The 26787-nt window shown below is 46.4% G+C and overlaps 1 protein-coding gene across 1 annotated transcript in view; it reads right to left on the minus strand.

Moving 5' to 3' along the window:
- The window catches only part of LOC139750333 (transmembrane protease serine 5-like), a 57762-nt gene that overhangs the window by 2569 nt on the left and 28406 nt on the right, over positions 1-26787 (minus strand). The window contains exons 9-11 of the mRNA XM_071665012.1: positions 21482-21637; positions 20754-20919; positions 14986-15213 (exon numbers count right to left, since the gene is read on the minus strand). Coding sequence (XP_071521113.1) covers positions 15011-15213; positions 20754-20919; positions 21482-21637 — 525 coding nt within the window. The 3' untranslated portion in view covers positions 14986-15010. The remainder of the gene's footprint in view (positions 1-14985; positions 15214-20753; positions 20920-21481; positions 21638-26787) is intronic.

Genomic DNA, 26787 nt, shown 5'->3' on the forward strand with positions numbered 1-26787 from the left:
CACTCGATCCCAATCACGCCTCTGACCCTCCTTCATGCTCATGCCCCTATGAATCAAAATCTGTTTCACTCCATCCATCCATCCATATCCAATTTGGTCTCCCCATTCTCCTTGTTCCCTCGACTTCTAACAAATGTATTTTCCTTGTCAACATTTCCTCAGTCATATTCTCCACGTCCCAACCATTTCAGCACACCCTCAACCGCAGTCTTTATATTACCTATATTACCATACATCTCTCTGACCCTTTCATTACTTGATCAAATCACCTCACACCACATATTGTCCTCAAACAGTTAATTCCTACACATCCACCCTCCTCCGCATCCATATAGAATTGTTGGGACTATATCTGTCCCTTTCACTTCTCTCGAGTGATAGGAATGAAAGAAATAGACTCTAGCACAGTGAAACACCATGATGATAATATATTCACTATCAGTCAAGACGTGAACAAATTAGATCCCTTTATTGTAAGGAAAATTGTAAATCGTGTTATCAACTGTCCATGAGATTATGTTGTATTAAGTCACTCTTGTGTACAGTTTTACCTGAGTGAGGTCATCCGGGAGATGACAGAGGGTAGGGCACGCAGACCCTTGTGCCAACCTCGCTTCTCCCTAATTACAAAGTTAAATGTCCCCATTCCAGGTTTCCTCCGGTTTTGTGTACATGACCTCTATTGTATCTGTTTTCTCACTGTGTAACTAAGCTGATAAAGGTGTGTTTAATACACGAAAGCGCCCAGAATTCTCGTGTTTCCTTCTCCTAGTGGTGAGTGTGTGTGTATATTGTTACGAACATGGTGTATGTGCCCACATGTTCGTATATATGTATGGTGTGTCTGTGTATGGTGTGCCTTGGTGTAGGGTGTTGTTGCTCTCGGCTCGGACCTCACTTCCCTGACCGTGTTATTTGTCTTAGTAATCCTGCTTTGAAGCAGATATTTACCAGTCCTCCAGCACCCAAACCCTTATCATTGGCGTCAGGTGAAGGCGTGGGGCCAGCTACGGGGTGTCATCCCGTACACTCGTTTTTGTTCCCTTGTTCACGACGAACAAGGGAACAAAAACGAGTTTGAAATCACGCTAGATGAGGGTCGGACTTTGGGATACTCCAACCAATCACAAATGCTCCTAGTTCCCATAGCCAATCAAGGGTAGTGTTGTATCTTTACATGTAATAAATACCCCTGACACCCGCTGAAATTCGATTTCTCTCTCTCTAGCCCAGCGAGGTGAGCGGTGTCCCCCCCTGCTGTAAGCCCGTTATCCGAGTGCAGTGCGATACAGACCCTACATTTGTTTTGTCTGTCATAATTGAGTATCATAGAATTATAACTCGTTATAAAAGGGTCTAACTAAGTGTAATGTTATCGGTCAAATTGTCATAAAGGAAAGAGATCTGGTTTGAAATCTTACTTGGAATGTAGAATGTGGAATACTGAATGTCAAGTGTTAACAAAAGTATTTGTACCCGATCAATTTGCTTGTCATTTTGTGTTCTTATTTCTTGTATTATATGTAGATTGAACCCTGGTCTTTAATGTAATCCCATAACGTTAAGATAGTGTTATCCTGAGTTGTGCAACATAACAAATCTAACGTCCTTGCAAAGACAAGGATCAGTATAGTATTTGTAACATATATATGTCACTGGCGACCTTGCTCGAATAAGTATTGAGTTCGTAACAATATATATATATATATATATATATATATATATATATATATATATATATATATATATATATATATAGCAGGGGCTAGAAACCCTCCCCTCCCTGTATTTTAACTTTCTAAAAGGGGGAACAGGAGTCACGCGGGGAGTTCTCATCCTCCTCGAAGGCTCAGATTGGGGTGTCTGAATGTGTGTGGATGTAACCAAGATGAGAAAAAAAGGAGTGATAGGTAGTATGTTTGAGGAAAGGAACCTGGATCTTTTGGCTCTGAGGGAAACGAAGCTCAATGGTAAAGGGGAAGAGTGGTTTGGGAAAGTTTTGGGAGTCGAGTCAGGGGTTATTGAGAGGACAAGAGCGAAGGAAGGAGTAGCACTACTCCTAAAACAGGAGTTGTTAGAGTATGTGGCAGAGTGTAAGAAAGTAAACTAGATTGATATGGGTAAATCAAAGTAGATGGAGAGAGATGGGTGATTATTGGTGCATATGCACCAGGGAATGAGAAGAAAGATCATGAGAGGCAAGTGTTTTGGGAGCAGCTGAGTGAGTGTCTTACTAGTTTTGATGCACGAGACCGGGTTATAGTGATAGGTGATTTGAATGCAAAGGTGAGTAATATGGCACTTAGGGAATAATTGGTGTACATGGGGTGTTCACTGTTGTAAATGGAAATGGTGAAGAGCTTGTAGATTTGTGTGCTGAAAAAAGACTGGTGATTGGGAATACCTGGTTTAAAAAGAGAGATATACATAAGTATACGTATGTAAGTAGGAGAGATGGTCAGAGAGCGTTATTGGATTACGTGTTAATTGATAGGTACGTGAAAGAGAGACATTTAGATGTTAATGTGCTGAGAGGTGCAACTGGAGGGATGTCTGATCATTATCATGTGGAGGCGAAGGTGAAGATTTGTAGAAGTTTTCAGAAAAGAAGAGAGAATGATGGGGTGAAGAGAGTAAGTGAGCGTGGGAAAGAGACTTGTGTGAGGAAGTACCAGGAGAGACTGAGTGCAGAATGGAAAAAAGGTGAGAGCAAAGGACGTAAGGGGAGTGGGGGAGGAATGGGATGTATTTAGGGAAGCAGTGATGGCTTGCGCAAAAGATGCTTGTGGCATGAGAAACGTGGGAGGTGGGCAGATTGGGAAGGGTAGTGAGTGGTGGGATGAAGAAGTAAGATTATTAGTGAAAGAGAAGAGACAGGCATTTGGACGATTTTTGCCGGGAAATAGTGCAAATGACTGGGAGATATATAAAAGAAAGAGGCAGGAGGTCAAGAGAAAGGTGCAAGAAATGAAAAAGAGGGCAAATGAGAGTTGAGGAGAGAGAGTATCACTAAATTTTAGGGAGATTAAAAAGATGTTTTGGAAGGAAGTAGATAAAGTGCGTAAGACAAGAGAACAAATGGGAACATTGGTGATGAGGGCTAATGGGGAGGTAATAACATGTAGTGGTGACGTGAGGAGATGGAGTGAGTATTTTGAAGGTTTGTTGAATGTGTTAGATGATAGAGTGGCAGCTATAGGGTGTTTTGTTCGAGGTGGTGTGCGAAGTGAGAGAGTCGGGGAGAATGATTTGGTAAACAGAGAAGAGGTAGTGAAAGCTTTGCAGAAGATGAAAGCCGGCAAGGCGGCGGGTTTGGATGGTATTGCTGTGGAATTTATTAAAAAAAAAGGGGGGTGACTGTGTTATTGACTGGTTGGTGAGGATATTCAATGTATGTATAGCTCATGGTGAGGTGCCTGAGGATTGGCGGAATGCATGTATAGTGCCATTATACAAAGGCAAAGGGGATAAAAGTGAGTGTTCAAATTTCAGAGGTATAAGTTTGTTGAGTTTTTCTGGGAAATTATATGGGAGGGTATTGATTGAGAGGGTGAAGGGCATGCACAGAGCGTCAGATTGGGGAAGAGCAGTGTGGTTTCAGAAGTGGTAGAGGACGTGTGGGTTAGGTGTTTGCTTTGAAGAATGTATATGAGAAGTACTTAGAAAAACAAATGGATTTGTATGTAGTATTTATGGATCTGGAGAAGGCGTATGATAGAGTTGATAGAGATGCTTTGTGGGAGGCATTAAGTGTATATGGTGCGGGAGGCAAGTTGCTAGAATCAGTGAAATGTTTTTATCGAGGATGTAAGGTATGTATACGAGTAGGAGAGAGGAAAGTGATTGGTTCTCAGTGAATGTCGGTTTGCGGCAGGGGTGCGTGATGTCTCCATGGTTGTTCAGTGTGTATATGGATGGGGTTGTTAGGGAGGGGAATGCAAGAGTTTTTGAGAGAGAGAGGCAAGTATGCAGTCTGTTGTTGATGAGAGGGCTTGGGAAGTGATTCAGTTGTTGTTCGCCGATGATCGGCGCTGGTGGCTGATTCGGGTGAGAAACTACAGAAGCTGGTGACAGAGTTTAGTAAAGTGCATGGAAGAAGGAAGCTGAGAGTAAATGAGAATAAGAGCAAGGTTATGAGGTACAGTAGGGTTTAGGGTCAAGTCAACTGGGAAGTAAGTTTTAATGAAGAAAAACTGGAGGAAGTAAAGTGTTTTAGATATCTGGGAGTGGGTTTGGCAGCGGATGGAACCATGGAAGCGGAATTGTCACAGGGTGGGGGAGGGGGCGAAAGTTCTGGGAGCGTTGAAAAATGTGTGGAAAGCGAGAACATTATCTCGAAAACATAAATGTGTATGATTGAAGGAACAGTGGTTCCAGCAATGCTATACGGTTGCGAGGCATGGGCTATAGATAGGGTTGTGCGGAGGAGGGTGGAAGTGTTGTAAATGAGATATTTGAGGACAATATGTGGTGTGAGGTGGTTTGATCGAGTAAGTAATGAAAGGGTAAGAGTGATGTGTGGTAATAAAAAGAGTGTGGTTGAGAAAGGAGAAGAGGGTGTATTGAAATGGTTTGGTCACATGCAGAGAATGAGAGGAAAGATTGACAAAGAGGATATATGTGTCAGAGGTGGAGGGAACGAGGAGAAGTGGGAGACCAAATTGGAGGTGGAAGGATGGAGTGAAAAAGATTTTTAGCGATCGGGGCCTGAACATGCAGGAGGGTGAAAGGCGTGCAAGGAATAGAGTGAATTAGAACGATATGATATAACGGGGTCGACGTGCTGTCAATGGATTGAAGCAGGGCACGTGAAGCGTTTGGGGTAAACCATGGAAAGTGTGTGGGGCCTGGATGTGGAAAGGGAGGTGTGGTTTCAGCTAGAGACTGAGTGTGAATGAATGTGGCCCTAGCTGTCTTTTGCTAGTGCTACCTCTTGCACATGAGGGGGGAGGGGGTTGTCACTTCATGTGTGGCGGGATGGCGACAGGAGAGAATAAGGGCAGACAGTATGAATTATGTACATGTGAACATATGTGTATGTCTGTGTGTGTATATATACGTATACGTTGAGATGTATAGGTATGTATATATGTGTATGTGGACGTGTATGTATATACATGTGCATGTGGGTGGTTTGGGCCATTCTTCCGTCTGTTTGCTTGCGATACCTCGCTAACGCGGGATACAGCAACAAAGTATATATATATATATATATATATATATATATATATATATATATATATATATATATATATATATATATATATATATATATATATGTTGTGTGTGTGTGTGTGTGTGTGTGTGTGTGTGTGTATGACTTGAGAGAAATTACGCTCAGAATAAAGGTGATCTATATAGAAAAGTAACATGACATGGTATTACATCCTGTGGGTTACCCCCTACAGATGGGGAAGTCTTGAAGCTTGGTGTGGTGGAGGGAGGCATGATCCTCCACACACCTCTCTCTGCCTTAGTGTTGACAATGGAGCTCTACCAACCCAGCAGTGTTAGCGCAGCGCCTAAATGTGTGTGATTAACTTCGTACTGATACATGAGAAGGCAGCACATAATGGTATAGAAACGTACACATCTTGTGTGGTGTGGCAAGTTATGTTTTGGGAGATTTGAATGAAGGTTTGTTTACACGTACGTGCGTACTCATCAGTCAAGTGTATTTTAGTCAATGTATATTACTCGTTCAGAATATTGTATGATTGTAGAAATATACTGATATTTTACCAGGGAGTCATCTTACAGTATATTTTTCTTTTTTATGTCGTAATTGTTAATCTCTCACATCATTTTCAAAAAGTATTTTGTGTAACTCACGACCGGTGTTCCTGTTATAAATAGATGGAAATAATAACTTATAATTCTCCTGGAATTAGATGGGATTTCCGTAAGAGTTAAGGAAGAATTTCTTAGAGACAAGTAATGATAAAACTTGGGGAATACATATGTGGAATGACAGCGCGTATAATTCATTATTGGGTGTGAATGTTACCAACTAGCTCAGAATATTGTAGTTCTGTTAATTTTTTTGTTTCTGTGGGATACAATAATTCTCTACAGTTTCTCTGTGATTCGTATTCTCGTTGTCTCTGAATCATACGCATTAAGCTGGCTGTGATCTCTGCCTTTAAACGCTATCTGTTCTGGTGTTGCTGACCTACAGCACGTTAACTGGTATTGTTCCGTACTGACAGTGTGTTGGCCCGCGGGTCGTGATGTGGACGCTGGTACAGGCTTCGTGATTGCCAACCACCAAAGGATCATTTGTACAGAACCCCTCTCATGTATCACAAGCCATCACCAGGAGTGTTATCACCCGTGTAATATTCACGGTAGATTTTGTTTTGTTTTTTATTCATGTGTTCTCATACCATATCTTTGGAATTAATTGGTAGTATCACATAATATTGCATTTGTGTATTTGTTCCCATTGACTTAACTATTCTCGAATCTTCCTTCTCATAAACACTTTAATAAAATCATTTCTGACGAAGAGTTACATTAAGCATACTGTAAACACCGCTGGGGAATGCGTGATATACAACAGCAGGTTTGGATGGTATTGCAGTGGAATTTATTAAAAAAGGGGGTGACTGTATTGTTGACTGGTTGGTAAGGTTATTTAATGTATGTATGACTCATGGTGAGGTGCCTGAGGATTGGCGGAATGCGTGCATAGTGCCATTGTACAAAGGCAAAGGGGATAAGAGTGAGTGCTCAAATTACAGAGGTATAAGTTTGTTGAGTATTCCTGGTAAATTATATGGGAGGGTATTGATTGAGAGGGTGAAGGCATGTACAGAGCATCAGATTGGGGAAGAGCAGTGTGGTTTCAGAAGTGGTAGAGGATGTGTGGATCAGGTGTTTGCTTTGAAGAATGTATGTGAGAAATACTTAGAAAAGCAAATGGATTTGTATGTAGCATTTATGGATCTGGAGAAGGCATATGATAAAGTTGATAGAGATGCTCTGTGGAAGGTATTAAGAATATATGGTGTGGGAGGAAAGTTGTTAGAAGCAGTGAAAAGTTTTTATCGAGGATGTAAGGCATGTGTACGTGTAGGAAGAGAGGAAAGTGATTGGTTCTCAGTGAATGTAGGTTTGCGGCAGGGGTGTGTGATGTCTCCATGGTTGTTTAATTTGTTTATGGATGGGGTTGTTAGGGAGGTAAATGCAAGAGTTTTGGAAAGAGGGGCAAGTATGAAGTCTGTTGGGATGAGAGAGCTTGGGAAGTGAGTCAGTTGTTGTTCGCTGATGATACAGCGCTGGTGGCTGATTCATGTGAGAAACTGCAGAAGCTGGTGACTGAGTTTGGTAAAGTGTGTGGAAGAAGAAAGTTAAGAGTAAATGTGAATAAGAGCAAGGTTATTAGGTACAGTAGGGTTGAGGGTCAAGTCAGTTGGGAGGTGAGTTTGAATGGAGAAAAACTGGAGGAAGTGAAGTGTTTTAGATATCTGGGAGTGGATCTGGCAACGGATGGAACCATGGAAGCGGAAGTGGATCATAGGGTGGGGGAGGGGGCGAAAATTCTGGGGGCCTTGAAGAATGTGTGGAAGTCGAGAACATTATCTCGGAAAGCAAAAATGGGTATGTTTGAAGGAATAGTGGTTCCAACAATGTTGTATGGTTGCGAGGCGGGGGCTATGGATAGAGTTGTGCGCAGGAGGATGGATGTGCTGGAAATGAGATGTTTGAGGACAATGTGTGGTGTGAGGTGGTTTGATCGAGTGAGTAACGTAAGGGTAAGAGAGATGTGTGGAAATAAAAAGAGCGTGGTTGAGAGAGCAGAAGAGGGTGTTTTGAAGTGGTTTGGGCACATGGAGAGAATGAGTGAGGAAAGATTGACCAAGAGGATATATGTGTCGGAGGTGGAGGGAACGAGGAGAAGAGGGAGACCAAATTGGAGGTGGAAAGATGGAGTGAAAAAGATTTTGTGTGATCGGGGCCTGAACATGCAGGAGGGTGAAAGGAGGGCAAGGAATAGAGTGAATTGGAGCGATGTGGTATACCGGGGTTGACGTGCTGTCAGTAGATTGAATCAAGGCATGTGAAGCGTCTGGGGTAAACCATGGAAAGCTGTGTAGGTATGTATATTTGCGTGTGTGGACGTATGTATATACATGTGTATGGGGGGGGGGGGGTTGGGCCATTTCTTTCGTCTGTTTCCTTGCGCTACCTCGCAAACGCGGGAGACAGCGACAAAGTATAATAATAAATAATAATAATTGTATACTATGGGAGGAGAGAACTACGCTCTTAGTGCCCCAGTTCGGGGCTCTTGGTGCCCCAGTTCTAAGCTCTTGGTGCCCCAATTCTACGCTCCTAGTGCCCCAGATCTGTGCTCTTTATGCTCCAGATCTACGCTCTTGGTGCCCCAATTCTACGATCTTGGTGCCCCAGTTCTACGCACTTGGTGCCCCACTTCTACGCTCTTATTGTTCCAGTTCTGGGCTCTTGGCGCCCCAGTTCAACGCTCTAGGTTCCACAGTTCTGCGCTCTTAGTGCCCCAATTCTAGGCTCGTGGTACCCCAATTCTACGCTCCTGGTGCCCCAGTTCTACGCACTTAGTGCCCCAGTTCTACGCTCTTATTGTTCCAGTTCTGGGCTCTTGGTGCCCCAGTTCAACGCTCTAGGTTCCACAGTTCTGCGCTCTTAGTGCCCCAATTCTAGGCTCGTGATACCCCAATTCTACGCTCCTGGTGCCCCAGTTCTACGCACTTGGTACCCCAATTCTACGCTCCTGGTGCCACAGTTCTACGCTCTTATTGTTCCAGTTCTGGGCTCTTGGTGCCCCAGTTCTACCTTCTTTGTGCCTCAGTTATACGCTCGGTCCTGTGGAACCCTGGGAAGCTGGTCAGCCTTGGTACTGCGGGCCCCCGGAAAGCTGGTCAGCCTTGGTACTGAGGGCCCCCGGGAAGCTGGTCAGCCTTGGTACTGCGGGCCCCCGGGAAGCTGGTCAGCCTTGGTACTGAGGGCCCCCTGGAAGCTGGTCAGCCTTGGTACTGAGGGCCCCCGGGAAGCTGGTCAGCCTTGGTACTGAGGGCCCCCGGGAAGCTGGTCAGCCTCGGTCCTGAGGGCCCCCGGGAAGCTGGTCAGCCTCGGTCCTGAGGGCCCCCGGGAAGCTGGTCAGCCCTAGTACTGAGGGCCCACGGGAAGCTGGTCAGCCTCGGTACTGAGGGCCCCCGGGAAGCTGGTCAGCCTCGGTACTGAGGGCCCCCTGGAAGTTGGTCAGCCTCGGTACTGCGGGCCCCCGGGAAGCTGGTCAGCCTCGGTACTGCGGGCCCCCGGGAAGCTGGTCAGCCTCGGTACTGAGGGCCCCCGGGAAGCTGGTCAGCCTCGGTACTGCGGGCCCCCGGGAAGCTGGTCAGCCTCGGTACTGAGGGCCCCCGGGAAGCTGGTCAGCCTCGGTACTGCGGGCCCCCGGGAAGCTGGTCAGCCTTGGTACTGAGGGCCCCCTGGAAGCTGGTCAGCCTTGGTACTGAGGGCCCCCGGGAAGCTGGTCAGCCTCGGTACTGAGGGCCCCCGGGAAGCTGGTCAGCCTCGGTCCTGAGGGCCCCCGGGAAGCTGGTCAGCCTCGGTCCTGAGGGCCCCCGGGAAGCTGGTCAGCCCTATTACTGAGGGCCCCCGGGAAGCTGGTCAGCCTCGGTACTGAGGGCCCCCGGGAAGCTGGTCAGCCTCGGTACTGAGGGCCCCCGGGAAGCTGGTCAGCCTCGGTACTGCGGGCCCCCGGGAAGCTGGTCAGCCTCGGTACTGCGGGCCCCCGGGAAGCTGGTCAGCCTCGGTACTGAGGGCCCCGGGAAGCTGGTCAGCCTCGGTACTGCGGGCCCCGGGAAGCTGGTCAGCCTCGGTACTGAGGGCCCCGGGAAGCTGGTCAGCCTCGGTTCTGCGGGCCCCCGGGAAGCGGTCAGCCTCGGTACTACGGGCCCCCGAGAAGCTGGTCAGCCTCGGTACTGAGGGCCCCCGGGAAGCTGGTCAGCCTCGGTACTGAGGGCCCCCCGGGAAGCTGGTCAGCCTCGGTACTGAGGGCCCCCAGGGAAGCTGGTCAGCCTCGGTGCTGCGGGCCCCCGGGAAGCTGGTCAGCCTCGGTACTGAGGGCCCCCGGGAAGCTGGTCAGCCTCGGTACTGAGGGCCCCCGGGAAGCTGGTCAGCCTCGGTACTGAGGGCCCCCGGGAAGCTGGTCAGCCTCGGGTACTGAGGGCCCCCGGGAAGCTGGTCAGCCTCGGTACTGAGGGCCCCCGGGAAGCTGGTCAGCCTTGGTACTGAGGGCCCCCGGGAAGCTGGTCAGCCTCGGTACTGCGGGCCCCCGGGAAGCTGGTCAGCCTCGGTACTGAGGGCCCCCGGGAAGCTGGTCAGCCTCGGTACTGAGGGCCCCCGGGAAGCTGGTCAGCCTCGGTACTGAGGACCCTCGGGAAGCTGGTCAGCCTCGGTACTGAGGGCCCCCGGGAAGCTGGTCAGCCTTGGTACTGCGGGCCCCCGGGAAGCTGGTCAGCCTCGGTACTGAGGGCCCCCGGGAAGCTGGTCAGCCTCGGTGCTGCGGGCCCCCGGGAAGCTGGTCAGCCTCGGTACTGAGGGCCCCTGGGAAGCTGGTCAGCCTCGGTGCTGCGGGCCCCCGGGAAGTTGGTCAGCCTCGGTACTGAGGGCCCCTGGGAAGCTGGTCAGCCTCGGTACTACGGGCCCCCGGGAAGCTGGTCCTGGGATAATGGAAGGAGAGATGTGTGGTGGCGCGCGCCGCCCATCGCTGGCCTGTCGCCCCAGTAACAACTAGCCAATCACAGGCAGACTTGCCATGAACTCTCAGACAGTCGAAATTCCTATCTCTTCCCACGACTGGGTCATCATTATCTGTGATCAACAAACCCCAGTATGACTGATCACTGGTTGTAAGAGCGGGTCAGGTAGAGGGGTGTGTCTGGCATCTGGTGACGTAATTACCACAGTGACATCATCACGAACTGGGAAGATAAGGCAGTCGATCAGCAGGATTGCATCGACCCGCTCATGATCATGTCAGGGTTCAGTGTCTTCCTGCTGCCCTTGGTGACTAGCTGACCCCACTCGATGCCTAGCTCCTTCTCTCAGTACCTAGCTGCCTCTCTCAGTGCCTAGCTGCCCCACTCAATGCCTAGCTGCCTCTCTCAGTGCCTAGCTGCCCCACTCAGTGCCTAGCTGCCCCATTCAGTGCCTAGCTGCCTCTCTCAATGCCTAGCTGCCTCTCTCAGTGCCTAGCTGCCCCACTCAGTGCCTAGCTGCCCCATTCAGTGCCTAGCTGCCTCTCTCAGTGCCTAGCTGCCTCTATCAGTGCCTAGCTGCCTCTCTCAGTGCCTAGCTGCCCCACTCAATGCCTAGCTGCCTCTCTCAGTGAAAGAGTTTTTGACAAGTTAATAACAATGTAATCGAGAATCTAAAGCTATTAATGATATTGGACCTGTATCCCCTAGTGTTGTGTGCATACATCTTATGAATTACACAAACAACATGTAATATCTTGCTTCTCTCTGAGACCTGGTTGTCTAATGATGTTCTCACTGGCCCCATTTCCATACCCAGCTATAATCTCCGCTCACGATTCCGGTTCAAAGGTGGTGTTTGTACTTATTCCAACATCAACACGCCTGTTGCACGCCTTGAGGACCTTGAATTCCTAAACTATGATGTTATGTGGCTCAGTGTCAGTCTCCCGGTTACCACTGTTTTTATTTGTTTTCGCTTGCTGCTTTCCTAATTCTACACATTTTGTATCTTTCTTCGATTATCTAAATTCCTGGTATGACCCTGTGACATCTGACCCTCAAGCCGGGATCCTGTACCTCGGGGATTTCAACGTTCACCATAGGGAATGGTTGAATTGCTCCCATACGGGATGGTGGGGGATGGAAGCCCTCACGTTCTCCATTCACAATGATCTAGATCAAAGGATCACCCACCCCACCTATATTCCTGGACCATATGACCACTCTCCTAATATTCTGGATTTGTTTTGACGTATAATTCTTCGTGCTGTAGTTCAACACAGTCTCGCGCCTCAGTTGGTTCACCTGACCACACTCTCATCAATCTCTGTACTTTCACGGCACCTTCCCCTGTAGCACCTTCCCCTCTAAACATAAATATTGACATCTCAACAAATTTGATTGAAATAATTTACGAAAATTCTCTTCTGACTTTTGTTGGTTAAATTAACTGTCTCTTTTGTCGTGAAGCTTCCGTCTCCGCTACAACCTTAGTGGAGGTTATTGTTTAGGAAATAGAAGCATTTATCGCTTCTTCCTCCAAGACGACCTCTTCATCCAATTCATGGTTAAACCGTTCCTGTTCTGAGACCATTCAGACAAGGGATGAGGCATGTCGGACTTGGAAAAACTCTCCTTCCTCCAACTCCTATTCACCATTTATCATAGCAGGTACGTTATCTGTGAGGCAAACCGTTCCTTTATTTAAAGTAACTGTGATAATCTCTCCTCTTCTTCCACTAACAAGTCTTTCCGGTCTTAAGCTAAGGGCGTCTCTAATAACTTCTGTGACCCTACCTTTCCTTCACTTCTCCGTTCTGACGGTACTATAGCTGTCTCCCCCGTAGACAAATCAAGTCTTTGGTTCCCGTTTCTCCTGTAACTCCACCTTCAAACTGTGCGAAAAGCGCTTCTCTCTCTCTCTCGACACAAGCAACGCTAATGGACCTGATGCCATCCATCCCTGTGTACTGAAAGAGCGTGCTTCTGAGCTTGTACCAGTGCTTGTTCGTCTGTTCCATTTTTTTTTTTTTTTAAACAGAGCTTTTCCTTCTTCTTAAAAGAATGTTTGGATACATTCCGTCCTTAAGATGGGTGACCGTTGTAATCCCTCTACCTATTATTCTCATGCTTTGACATCTACTATTTCCAAAGTCCATCATCCTCAGACATCTCGAATCTCACAGTCTTCTCTCTCTCTCTCTCTCTCTCTCTCTCTCTCTCTCTCTCTCTCTCTCTCTCTCTCTCTCTCTCTCTCTCTCTCTCATCACCAGTATGGCTTTCGTGAGGCGAGATCCACTAGTAATATTCTTTCCTATCTTACTAATGTCTAGTCTTTATCCCTGAAAGATTTTTGGGAATGCTATGTAGTTGTCCTTGATATATCTAAAGCTTTTGACAAGGTGTGGCATCAAGGTCTCATCTCTTAAGTTCCCCTCTTTTGGCTTCCCTCCCTCATATCAAGCTTCTATGGCCGACCTATCTCCGCGGTTATTAACGGATCAGCCTCTGCATCTTTCTCCATCAACAGCGGTGTCCCTCAAGGTTTTGTCTTGTCCCCTACACCTTTTCTTCTAATTTTTCATTTTTTTTTTTTTTTTACATATAACCAAATGCCCTCACAAGCTGATGAGTCAACACTGCATTCATCCTCATCCTTTCATTCGATCACTTGATTTCCCTCTCGTCTTCATACAACTTCCTCAGTAAACTCAGACTTGAACAGGATATCTCAGTGAGGAAGACGAAATCTGGTTAAGTTTAACGCCTCCAAGAACTAGCTTTAGCCCAACTGTCTATCGAAAATTCCTCACAGTTTTCCTGTCTCTCTTGGCGGATCTGTAACTCCACCTCTTGACTCAGTGAACACACTAGTATAGCTATAACATCCACACTATCTTGCAAACCCCACATTACGGAACTAACAAAGTCTGCCTCAAAGAAATTGGGAGTTCTGTTTAGATTTCGAAATCTCTTTCCTCCCGAGCAGTTGCTCCGTTTATTCAAAAGATTGATTCGTCTTTGTTTGGAGTCCTACTCTCGCATCTGGATTGGTTCTAGCTCTGTATCTCGACTTGACAGAGTTAAGTCTAAAGCGGTCCGACTTATCAACTCTCTCAGGCTAACTTCAAGAATTGACTCACTTGCCCTACGCCGTAATTTTGGTTGACTTAGCTTCTTCTATAGGTATTACTTCGGTTTTTGCTCCCGAGAGCTGGCTGCTTGTGTGCCCCCACCACTAGCTAGACCACACAATACTCGGCAAGCTGGTGCGTCACATGATTACTGAGTGGCCGGTGGTAACTCAAGGGTGGGCCGTTTTGATAACTTTCTTGTAGCTTTGGAACTCTCTAACCTCTCAAGATTTTATCAGTAACTATGGTCTATCACTTATCAAAAGATCGACCTTTCAATCTCTCCAAAAATACTTCTCGTTTCTCCTTTCTTCCTTTCATTACCCTTGTATTTCTATATGAGAACTTCTGTCTGTGGCGGGAGTCTCCAACATAAAAACACAGATACTACTAAGGTACTGTTGTTGTTTTTAGAAAGAATATTTGTCTTCAAATCAAGGGACAAATTGGAAGCCAAGGGATAAAAAATGTGAACAGAATGATTTAAGATTAGAAAAATAGATGCTGAGAAAGAATAATGCAGGTAGCTTAGCCACCTTGCAGAGGTGACGTTCACCCGAAATGAGTTAAGTTTCTTAATGTTAACTGGGGTTAGCGACCCGGCTTTTCCATTCCTCTCGTAACCACCTGTCGTCACAGAAAATGATGTACCAAGCAAGCGTGATTACGTGATATTATCATTGGCGTTTTGCACGACTAGGAATAACTAAGTAGCTCGTACGAGTTACGGTGGGTGGGCTGCCTAACTGCACCGTTGCTGGACGCCACATGAGAACTGACCTGAAGCAGAAGCCATGGATCATCAAGGCAAGACATCCACAATAAGACATCTGAGTGAGGATCACACCACTGAGTGGATCACATCCCGCCCTCCACTCGCCACCTTCACCTCTTATCCCCAGCAGTGATTCTTCGTTCCCCGGCGGTTGTATTTCAGCACCAAAACCACATCGAACCCACCCGAGCTCATAGAGACCACTGCGAGAACTGCCACATCCCAGGGAGAGCTACCAGCGGGTCACACCCCTCGCCACAGACCAACCACCAGGGCTACCAACCGTTCACATCCGACCAAAACAAAGACCACATCGCGAGGGGTTACCAACCTTCGTTCCCATTCTCGCTGTCACATCAGGTGCACCGCTTGTCGAAGACGCAGCTCTTGATCCAGTCGGAGTCCTCGACTACCTGGCTGTAGATGGAGTGGCCCAGGCCGCACGAGGACTCGTTCGAGAACTGGGAGAGGACGCCCAGCACCACCCACACCTCCTCCACGCTGGTGCCCACCTCCGCCATGTATGGACTTCCCGAGGATCCCCGAGACATGGACAGTCCTGAGAGGAGACACCACTGATGATATATATATATATATATATATATATATATATATATATATATATATATATATATATATATATATATATATTAAAAAAGGGGGTGACTGTATTGTTGACTGGTTGGTAAGGTTATTTAATGTATGTATGACTCATGGTGAGGCGCCTGAGGATTGGCGGAATGCGTGCATAGTGCCATTGTACAAAGGCAAAGGGGATAAGAGTGAGTGCTCAAATTACAGAGGTATAAGTTTGTTGAGTATTCCTGGTAAATTATATGGGAGGGTATTGATTGAGAGGGTGAAGGCATGTACAGAGCATCAGATTGGGGAAGAGCAGTGTGGTTTCAGAAGTGGTAGAGGATGTGTGGATCAGGTGTTTGCTTTGAAGAATGTATGTGAGAAATACTTAGAAAAACAAATGGATTTGTATGTAGCATTTATGGATCTGGAGAAGGCATATGATAAAGTTGATAGAGATGCTCTATGGAAGGTATTAAGAATATATGGTGTGGGAGGCAAGTTGTTAGAAGCAGTGAAAAGTTTTTATCGAGGATGTAAGGCATGTGTACGTGTAGGAAGAGAGGAAAGTGATTGGTTCTCAGTGAATGTAGGTTTGCAACAGGGGTGTGTGATGTCTCCATGGTTGTTTAATTTGTTTATGGATGGGGTTGTTAGGGAGGTGAATGCAAGAGTTTTGGAAAGAGGGGCAAGTATGCAGTCTGTTGTGGATGAGAGAGCCTGGGAAGTGAGTCAGTTGTTGTTCGCTGATGATACAGCGCTGGTGGCTGATTCATGTAAGAAACTGCAGAAGCTGGTGACTGAATTTGGTAAAGTGTGTGAAAGAAGAAAGTTAAGTGTAAATGTGAATAAGAGCAAGGTTATTAGGTACAGTAGGGTTGAGGGTCAAGTCAATTGGGAGGTAAGTTTGAATGGAGAAAAGCTGGAAGAAGTGAAGTGTTTTAGATATCTGGGAGTGGATCTGGCAGCGGATGGAACCATGGAAGCGGAAGTGAATCATAGGATGGGGGAGGGGGCGAAAATTCTGGGAGCCTTGAAGAATGTTTGGAAGTCGAGAACATTATCTCGGAAAGCAAAAATGGGTATGTTTGAAGGAATAGTGGTTCCAACAATGTTATATGGTTGCTAGGCGTGGGCTATGGATAGAGTTGTGTGCAGGAGGGTGGATGTGCTGGAAATGAGATGTTTGAGGACAATATGTGGTGTGAGGTGGTTTGATTGAGGAAGTAGTGTAGGGGTGAGAGAGATGTGTGGAAATAAAAAGAGTGTGGTTGAGAGAGCAGAAGAGGGTGTTTTGAAATGGTTTGGTCACATGGAGAGAATGAGTGAGGAAAGATTGACCAAGAGGATATATGTGTCAGAGGTGGAGGGAACGAGGAGAAGTGGGAGACCAAATTGGAGGTGGAAAGATGGAGTGAAAAAGATTTTGAGTGATCGGGGCCTGAACATGCAGGAGGGTGAAAGGCGTGCAAGGAATAGAGTGAATTGGAACGGTGTGGTATACCGGGGTCGACGTGCTGTCAATGGATTGAACCAGGGCATGTGAAGCGTCTGGGGTAAACCATGGAAAGTGTGTGGGGCCTGGATGTGGAAAGGGAGCTGTGGTTTCGGTGCATTATTACATGACAGCTAGAGACTGAGTGTGAACGAATGGGGCCTTTGGTGTTTTTTCTAGCGCTACCTCGCACACATGAGGGGGGAGGGGGTTGTTATTCCATGTGTGGCGAGGTGGCAATGGGAACAAATAAAGGCAGACAGTATGAATTGTGTACATGTGTATATATGTATATGTCTTGTGTATATATATGTGTACATTGAGATGTATGGGTATGTATATTGTGCATGTGTGGACATGTATGTATGTATATACATGTGTATGTGGGCGGGTTGGGCCATTCTTTCGTCTGTTTCATTGCGCTACCTCGCTAACGCGGTAGACAGCGACAAAGCAAAATAAAATAAATAAAATAATATATATATATATATATATATATATATATATATATATATATATATATATATATATATATATATATATATATATTAATAATAATAATAATAATAATAATAATAATTATTATTATTATTATTATTATTATTATTATTATTATTATTATTATTACTTATTATTATTATTATTATCATTATTATTATTATTATTATTATTATTACATTATTACATTATTATTATTATTATTATTATTATTATTATTATTATTATTATTATTACTATTATTATTATTCATTATTGTTTCTAGACATTTTTTCAAGAACAAACTACCAGTTGAACCAACAGGATAAAGTGATTGTGTCATATAAACATCTGATCATATTTTGACCCAGGGACGTCTGCTGACACTACACTGGCGACTCTGAAACCTTACTGACACCGTATCAGTCTTTTTGAGAACCTGGTGACCCCGTGTCAGTAGTTCTGAGAACCTGGTGACCCCGTATCACCAGCTCTGAGACCTTAGTGACAAAGGTTGTCAGCAGTGTCACCAGTTCGTCCTAGCGTCAGCAGCGTCCTATGGTCGTCAGCAGTGTTGAGATCGTCAGTAGTTGAGATCGTCAGTACGTCAGCAGTGTTGAGATCGTCAGTACGTTAGCAGCTGAGATCGTCAGTACGTCAGCAGTGTTGAGATCGTCAGTACGTCAGCAGTATTGAGATCGTCGATACGTCAGCAGTATTGAGATCGTCGGTACGTCAGCAGTGTTGAGATTGTCAGTACGTCAGCAGTGTTGATATCGTCAGTACGTAAGCAGTGTTGATATCGTCAGTACGTCAGCAGTGTTGATATCGTCAGTACGTCAGCAGTGTTGAGATCGTCAGTACGTCAGCAGTGTTGAGATCGCTAGTACGTCAGCGGTGTTGAGATCGTCAGTACGTCAGCAGTGTTGAGATCGTCAGTACGTCAGCAGTGTTGAGATCGTTAGTACGTCAGCAGTGTTGAGATCGTCAGTACGTCAGCAGTGTTGAGATCGTCACTACGTCAGCAGTGTTGAGATCGTCAGTACGTCAGCAGTGTTGAGATCGTCACTACGTCAGCAGTGTTGAGGTCGTCACTACGTCAGCAGTGTTGAGATCGTCACTACGTCAGCAGTGTTGAGATCGTCAGTACGTCAGCAGTGTTGAGATTGTCAGTACGTCAGCAGTGTTGAGATCGTCATTACGTCAGCAGTGTTGAGATCGTCAGTACGTCAGCAGTGTTGAGATCGTCAGTACGTCAGCAGTGTTGAGATCGTCAGTACGTCAGCAGTGTTGAGATCGTCAGTACGTCAGCAGTGTTGAGATCGTCAGTACGTCAGCAGTGTTGAGATCGTCAGTACGTCAGCAGTGTTGAGATCGTCAGTACGTCAGCAGTGTTGAGATCGTCAGTACGTCAGCAGTGTTGAGATCGTCAGTACGTCAGCAGTGTTGAGATCGTCAGTACGTCAGCAGTGTTGAGATCGTCAGTACGTCAGCAGTGTTGAGATCGTCAGTACGTCAGCAATGTCTCCTGGGCGTCGGCAGTGTCACCTCACAGCGTCAGCTTTGTCCCTTGGGCACCAGCATTGCGATAGTAACAGCTTTGGCAGTGTCACCAGGTTGTCACACGATCAGCAGTGTCCCCAGGGTGTCAGCTGTGTCACCAGGTCGTCACACAATCAGCAGTGTCCCCAGGGTGTCAGCTGTGTCACCAGGTCGTCACACAATCAGCAGTGTCCCCAGGGTGTCAGCAGTGTCACCAAGTTGTCACAATGTCAACAGTGTCCCCTGGGTGTCAGCAGTGTCACCAGGTCGTCACACAATCAGCAGTGTCCCCAGGGTGTCAGCAGTGTCACCAGGTCGTCACACAATCAGCAGTGTCCCCTGGGTGTCAGCGGTGTCCCAAGGGTATCAGCAGTGTCACCAGGTCGTCACAATGTCAACAGTGTCCCCTAGGTGTCAGCAGTGTCACCAGGTCGTTACACAGTCAGCAGTGTCTCCAGGGTGTCAGCTGTGTCACCAGGTCTTCACAGTGTCAACAGTGTCCCCTTGGTGTCAGCAGTGTCACCAGGTCGTTACACAGTCAGCAGTGTCCCCAGGGTGTCAGCTGTGTCACCAGGTCGTCACAGTGTCAACAGTGTCCCCTGGGTGTCAGCTGTGTCACCAGGTCGTTACACAGTCAGCAGTGTCCCCAGGGTGTCAGCAGTGTCACCAGGTCGTCACACAATCAGCAGTGTCCCCAGGGTGTCAGCTGTGTCACCAGGTCGTCACACAATCAGCAGTGTCCCCAGGGTGTCAGCAGTGTCACCAGGTTGTCACAGTGTCAACAGTGTCCCCTGGGTGTCAGCAGTGTCACCTGGTCGTTACACAATCAGCAGTGTCCCCTGGGTGTCAGCAGTGTCCCAAGGGTGTCAGCAGTGTCACCAGGTCGTCACAATGTCAACAGTGTCCCCTGGGTGTCAGCTGTGTCACCAGGTCGTTACACAGTCAGCAGTGTCCCCAGGGTGTCAGCAGTGTCCCATGGCCGTCAGCAGTTGTTAAACGATCGTCACTACGTCAACAGTGTCTCCTGAGCGTCAGCAGGGTTCCATAGATGTCAGCAGTGTCACACTGTCAGCAGTATCCCCTGGACGTCGGCAGTCTTACCAGGTCCTCACAATGTCAGCAGTGTCCCCTGGACCTCGTCACTGCTTCAGCAGAGTCCTCTTGGTGTCACCAGGTCGTTACGAAGTCAGCAGTATCCCCTGGGCGTCAGCAGTGTTGATAGATCGTCACAGCGTCAGCAGTGTCCCCTGGTATTCAGGAGTGTCATCAGGTCGTCATTGCGTCAGTACTGTCTCCTGGGCGTCAGTAGTGTTACTAGGAATTCACATCGTCAGCAGTGTGCCCAAGGCAGTGTCACCAGGTCGTCACAGCGTCAGCAGTGTCACCAGGTCGTCACAGCGTCACCAGGTCGTCACAGCGTCACCAGGTCGTCACAGCGTCACCAGGTTGTCACAGCGTCAGCAGTGTTACGAATCCGTCACAGCGTCAGCAGTGTCACCAGGTCGTCACAGCGTCAGCGGTGTCCTCTGGACATCAGAAGTGTCACGATGTTGTCACAGAGTCAGCAGTATTCCCTAGGTGTCAGCAGTGGCCCCTTGGCGTCAGCAGTATTCCCTAGGTGTCAGCAATCTTTGCTGGGCGTCAGTAGTGTCACCTAGGCGTCAGCAGCATCACTAGATCCTCACAGCGTCAGCCATGTTCTCTGGGCGTCACTGGAGTTATCATATGGACATAGAGTCAGCAGTATGTCCTGAGCGTCACCAGGTCGTCACAGCGTCAGCGGTGCCCCCTAGGCATCAGCACTGTCACGAAATCGTCCGACCGTCAGCGGTGTCCACGCGTCAGCATCGTCCTCCAGGCGTCAGCAGAGTCGTATAGGCGTCAGTGATGTAAACTGGATCTCAGTGTAACAGTTACCTTGAAGGGCAAGTGTTAACTAGATTGCTGACGAGCAGCGTACCTGGGTGTGAGGCACAGAACTGGGAGGACCAAGTGATAGGTCGTACCTGGATGTGAGGCACAGAACTGGGATGGCTGGAGGATCAGCTCGTCCTTGCAGGCTACGGCAAACCTGGTGCCCACGACCCGGCAGGTGGAGTCCCAGGTGGCTTGAGACTTGCTCCACATAGGTTCCTCCGTGGCTCCCGAGGCGCCATGCTCAAGTCTGAACACCTGTAGGAGTGACACTTGCTGTAGACGGTGCTCACACTTGGGCTGAATTTCAGGGAAAAAACACCTGACTGCACGTCGTACTGCTGAGGGCCACATGTGTTAACGTCACACAAGTTGCTCCTTACATCTGTTACTGTGAATTACATAACCTGCAGGGGAGGTGGTTATTCCTACTGTTGTGTGTCCAGCATGGGGGGTTATAAGGGCATTAACAGGGAACGAATCCTCTCCTTCACGTTCATTTTACCTTTTGACTTTCCTACAAGAATTTCCTTCAGGCATATTACTCCTGCAAGATATTTTTTTCCACCTGTTTTTGCGTGCGGCGTGTTGCCGGAGGGAGTGAAGGCTGGGGAGAGCCTTTGCTTCGCTATCCTGTACGTCATATGCTTTAAAAGAGGACTTGATCTTCGTCAGTAGATCTAGGTAAGGCCAGACCACCCTTGCTTGCACCTCGGGTCTGCGTGGTCTGTGTATATATGTATCTAACTCTATGTAACTCAAACTGAGGTAGATTCTTAAGGCTACTTCATTCCATCTGTGTGTCTCTTGTGTTACTCACCACCTGGAGGTTATTACGTGTGGGATCATGGGGGATGTCAGCGATGCAGGCCACGGGCAGGCTGTAATCCTTGTTCTCCTTGAAGAAGATGAGGGCGAGGTCGTGCTGGCGGCCGATCTGGGGCCTGTACTGCGGGTGGATGTGGATGGCGTTGGGCTGAGGAGGATGTGAGGCTAGGGTTAGTTCACCTGTCACCTCTGTGTGTGTCGGTGTGGATTATGAGGCGAGTGTGAGAGACAGAGAAGCAGTTAATAGGCTAATAGACAATATGACATTTTACTCTTCACAAGAAGTACTCTCGTTGGATGTGCACATGCAGTGCAACTTTAAGAAGAATAGCAACATTTCATCGCTGCAAAACCATCCGTCAGATCGCGGGAAATATATATCCTGCGGCTGTGCTACATATAGACCAGTGTAGCTAAATGCTCAATTTGTGACATTTAGGATGGGGCTCGCCCATCCTCTCTCTAGCTACTGCCATTGAATTATTATTATTATTATTATTATTATTATTATTATTATTATTATTATTATTATTATTTGTAGTAATAAGATTAATACTACTACTTCTAACTACACGGTAATGCCGGGTCCACTGGCCGGTATACAAATTTCTCCATCATACACCAACAGGGCGCCCCCATCCTTCTGTCCTGCACATGACTGATGATCATTATCCCCCACATAACACATACAGTCCCAATTTTGATGCCCGGGCTTTAGCCTCAAGCTTGTACAGCTTACTGGTAATCCTCCCGTGGTGTGGGGGGATGAGGTAAGCTGGGAAGGTTAGAATTGCACTGTAGTTCAGCTTAACCTAACCTAACCTAACCTAGACTAACATGGCTCTGGAAAATGATAGGTTGGGAGTGGGGATTTTCATGTGTTAGCGTGGGTGATGCATAAATTATGAACGTATTGACATATGATCAAAGTGACCTGAATTGGGTGAAACTTGTGAGTATATATAGTCACAAGTGTGACAGGTGATGACAGTGTGTTAGATGATAGAGTGACAGATATAAGGTGTTTTGGTCGAGGTGGTGTGCAAAGTGAGAGGGTTAGGGAGAATGATTTGGTAAACAAAGAAGAGGTAGTAAAAGCTTCGCGGGAGATGAAAGCCGGCAAGGCAGAGGGTTTGGATGGTATTACAGTGGAATTTATTAAAAAAGGGGGTGACTGTATTGTTGACTGGTTGGTAAGGATATTTTATGTATGTATGAATCAAGGTGAGGTGCCTGAGGATTAGCGGAATGCATGGATAGTGCCTTTGTACAAAGGCAAAGGGGTAAAAGGTGAGTGCCCAAATTACAGAGGTATAAGTTTGTTGAATATTCTTGGGAAATTATATGGGAGGGTATTGATTGAGAGGGTGAAAGCACGTACAGAGCATCAGATTGGGAAAGAGCAGTGTGGTTTCATGAGAGGTAGAGGATGTGTGGATAAGGTGTTTGCTTTGACGAATGTATGTGAGAAACAAAAACATATGGATTTGTATGTAGCATTTATGGATCTGGAGAAAGCATATGACAAAGTTGATAGATATGCTCTGTGGAAGGTATTAAGAATATGTGGTGTGGGAGGCAAGTTGCTGGAAGCAGTGAAAAGTCTTTATCGAGGATGTAAGGCATGTGTTCGTGTAGGAAGAGAGGAAAGGGGATAAAGGTGAGTGCTCAAATTACAAGGTATAAGTTTGTTGAGTATTCCTGGGAATTTATATGGGAGGGTATTGATTGAGAGGGTGAAGGCATGTACAGAGCATCAGATTGGTGAAGAGCAGTGTGGTTTCAGAAGTGATAGAGGATGTGTGGATCAGGTGTTTGCTTTGAAGAATGTATGTGAGAAATACTTAGAAAAGCAAATGAATTTGCATGTAGCATTTATGGATCTGGAGAAGGCATATGACAGAGTTGATAGAGATGCTTTGTGGAAAGTATTAAGAATATATGGTGCGGGAGGCAAGTTGTTAGAAACTGAAATTTTTTTGAGGATGTAAGGCATGTGTGCGAGTAAGAAGACAGGAAAGTGATTGGATCTCATTGAATGTCGATTTGCGGCAGGGGCGCGTGATGTCTCCATGGTTGTTTCATTTGTTTATGGATGGAATTGTTAGGGAGATGAATGCAAGAGTTTTGGAAAGAGGGGCAACTATGCAGTCTGTTGTGGATGAGAGGGCTTAGGAAGTGAGTCAGTTGTTCGCTGATGACACAGCGCTGATGGTTGATTCGGGTGAGAAATTGCAGAAGCTGGTGACTGAGTTTGGTAAAGTTTGTGAAAGAAGAAAGCTGAGAGTAAATGTGAATAAGAGCAAGGTTATTAGGTACAGTAGGGTTGAGGGACAAGTCAGCTGGGAGATAAGTTTGAATGGAGAAAAACTGGAGGAAGTGAAGTGTTTTAGATATCTGAGAGTAGATTTGGCAGCGGATGGAACCATGGAAGCGGAAATGAGTCACAGGGTGGGGAGAGGGCGAAAGTTCTGGGAGCGTTGAAGAATGTGTGGAATGCAAATTATCTCGGAAAGCAAAAATGGGTATGTTTGAAGGAATAGTGGTACCAACAATGTCATATGGTTGCGAGGCGTGGGTTATGGATAGAGTTGTGCGGAGGAGGGTGGAAGTGTTAGAAATAAGATGTTTGAGGACAATATGTGGTGTGAGGTGATTTGATCGAGTAAGTAATGAGAGGGTAAGAGAGATGTGTGGCAATAAAAAGAGTGTGGTTGAGAGAGTAGACGAGGGTGTTTTGAAATGGTTTGGGCACATGGAGAGAATGAGTGAGGAAAGATTGACAAAGAGGATATATCTGCAGAGGTGGAGCCAACGAGGAGAAGTGGGAGGCCAATTTGGAGGTGGAAGGATGGGGTGAAAAAGATTTTGAGCGATCGAGGCCTGAGCATGTAGGAGGATGAAAGGCGTGCAAGGAATGGAGTGAACTGGAACGATGTGGTATACGGGGGTCAACGTGCTGTCAGTGGATTGAACCAGGGCATGTGAAGCGTCTGGGGTAAACCATGGAAAGTTTTGTGGGGCCTGGATGTGGAAAGGGAGGTGTGGTTTCGGTGCATTACACATGACAGCTAGAGACTGAGTGTGAACGAATGTGGGGGGGAGGGGGTTGTCATTTCATGTGTGGCGGGATGGCGACGGGAATGAATAAAGGCAGCAAGTATGAATTAAATCTGTGTATGTATATATACGTATACGTTGAAATGTATAGGTATGTATATGTGCGTGTGTGGACGTGTATGCATAAACATGTGTATGTGGGTTGGTTGGGCCATTCTTTCGTCTGTTTCCTTGCGCTACCTCGCTAACGTGGAAGACAGGGACAAGTATGATAATAATACAATATATATATATATATATATATATATATATATATATATAGTAAGGTGGGAGGTGGGCAGATTAGAAAGGGTGGGATGCAGAAGTAAGATTGTTAGTGAAAGAGAAGAGAAGCTTCTGGACGATTTTTGCAGGGAAATAGTGCAAATGACTGGGAGATGTATAAAAGAAAGAGCCAAGAGGTCAAGAGAAAGATGCAGGAGGTGAAAAAGAGGGCAAATGAGAATTAGGGTGAGAGAGTATCATTAAATTTTAGGGAAAATAAAAAGATGTTTTGGAAGGAGGTAAATAAATTTCGTAAGACAAGAGAACAAATGGGAACATCGGTGGAGCGGGTAAAGGTAATAACAAGTAGTAGTGAAGTGAGTGGGAGATGGAGTAAGTACTTTGAAGGTTTGTTGAATGTGTTTGATGATATAGTGGCAGATATAGGGTGTTTCGGTCGAGGTGGTGTGCGAAGTGAGAGGGTCAGGGAGAATGATTTGGTAAACAGAGAAGAGGTAGTGAAAGCTTTGCGGAAGATGAAAGCCGACAAGGCGGCGGGTTTAGATGGTGTTGCAGAGGAATCTATTAAAAAAGGGGCTGAATGTTTTGTTGACTGGTTGGTGAGGATATTCAATGTATGTATGACTCATGGTGAAATGTCTGAGGATTGGCGAAATGCACTTAAAGTGCCATTGTACAAAGGCAAAGGGAATAAAGATGAGTGTTCAAATTACAGAAATATACGTTTGTGGGGTATTCCTGGTAAATTATGTAGGAGGGTATTGATCGAGAGAGTCAAGGCATGTACAGAGCATCAGATTGGGGAGGAGCAGTGTAGTTTCAGAAGTGGTAGAGGATGTGTGGATCAGGTGTTTGCTTTGAAGAATGTATGCGAGAAATACTTAGAAAAGTAGATGGATTTGTATGTACCATTTATGAACTTGGAGAAGACATACCATAGAGTTGATAGAGATGCTCTATAGAAGGTATTAAGAGTATATGGTGTGGGAGGTAAGTTGCTAGAAGCAGTGAAAAGTTTTTAGGAAGAGTAGGAAGAGGGGAAAGTGAGTTGTTCACAGTGAATGTTGGTTTGCGGGAGGGATGTGTGATGTGTGATGGGGTTGTTAGGGAGGTGAATACAAGAGTTTTGGAAAGAGATGTAAGTATGCAGTCTGTTGTGGATGAGAGGGCTTGGGAAGTGAGTCAGTTGTTGTTCGTTGATGATTTAGCGCTGATGGCTGATTCGGGTGAGAAACTGCAGAAGTTGATGACTGAGTTTGGTAAAGTGTGTGAAAGAAGAAAGCTGAGAGTAAATGTGAATAAGAGCAAGGTTGTTAGGTTCAGTAGGATTGTGGGACAAGTCAATTGGGAGGTAAGTTTAAATGAAGAAAATCTGGAGGAAGTGAAGTGTTTTAGATATCTGGAAGTGGATTTGGCAGCGGATGGAACCATGGAAGCAGAAGTGAGTCACTGGGTGGGGGAGGGGGCAAAGGTTCTGAGAGCAATGAAGAATGTGCGGAAGGCGAGAACGTTATCTCGGAAAGCAAAAATGGGTATGTTTGAAGGAATAGTGGTTCCAACAATGTTATATGGTTTAAGGCATGGGCTTTAGATAGGGTTGTGCGGAGAAGGTTGAATGTGTTAGAAATGAGATGTTTGAGGACAATATGTGGTGTGAGGTGGTTTGATCGAGTAAGTAATGACAGAGTAAGAGAGATGAGTGGGAATAAAAAGGGTGTGGTTGAGAGAACAGAAGAGAGTGTATTAAAATGGTTTGGTCACATGGAGAGAATGAGTGAGGAAAGATTGACAAAGTGGATGTATGTGTCAGAGGTGGAGGGAACGAGAAGTGGGAGACCAAATTGGAGGTAGAAGGATGGAGTGAAATATATTTTGAGCGATTGGGGCCTGAACATACAGGAGGGTGAAAAGCGTGCAAGGAATAGAGTGAATTGGAACGATGTGGTATACCGG

Source organism: Panulirus ornatus, chromosome 9 (assembly GCF_036320965.1).
Source record: "Panulirus ornatus isolate Po-2019 chromosome 9, ASM3632096v1, whole genome shotgun sequence".
NCBI lineage: Eukaryota > Metazoa > Arthropoda > Malacostraca > Decapoda > Palinuridae > Panulirus > Panulirus ornatus.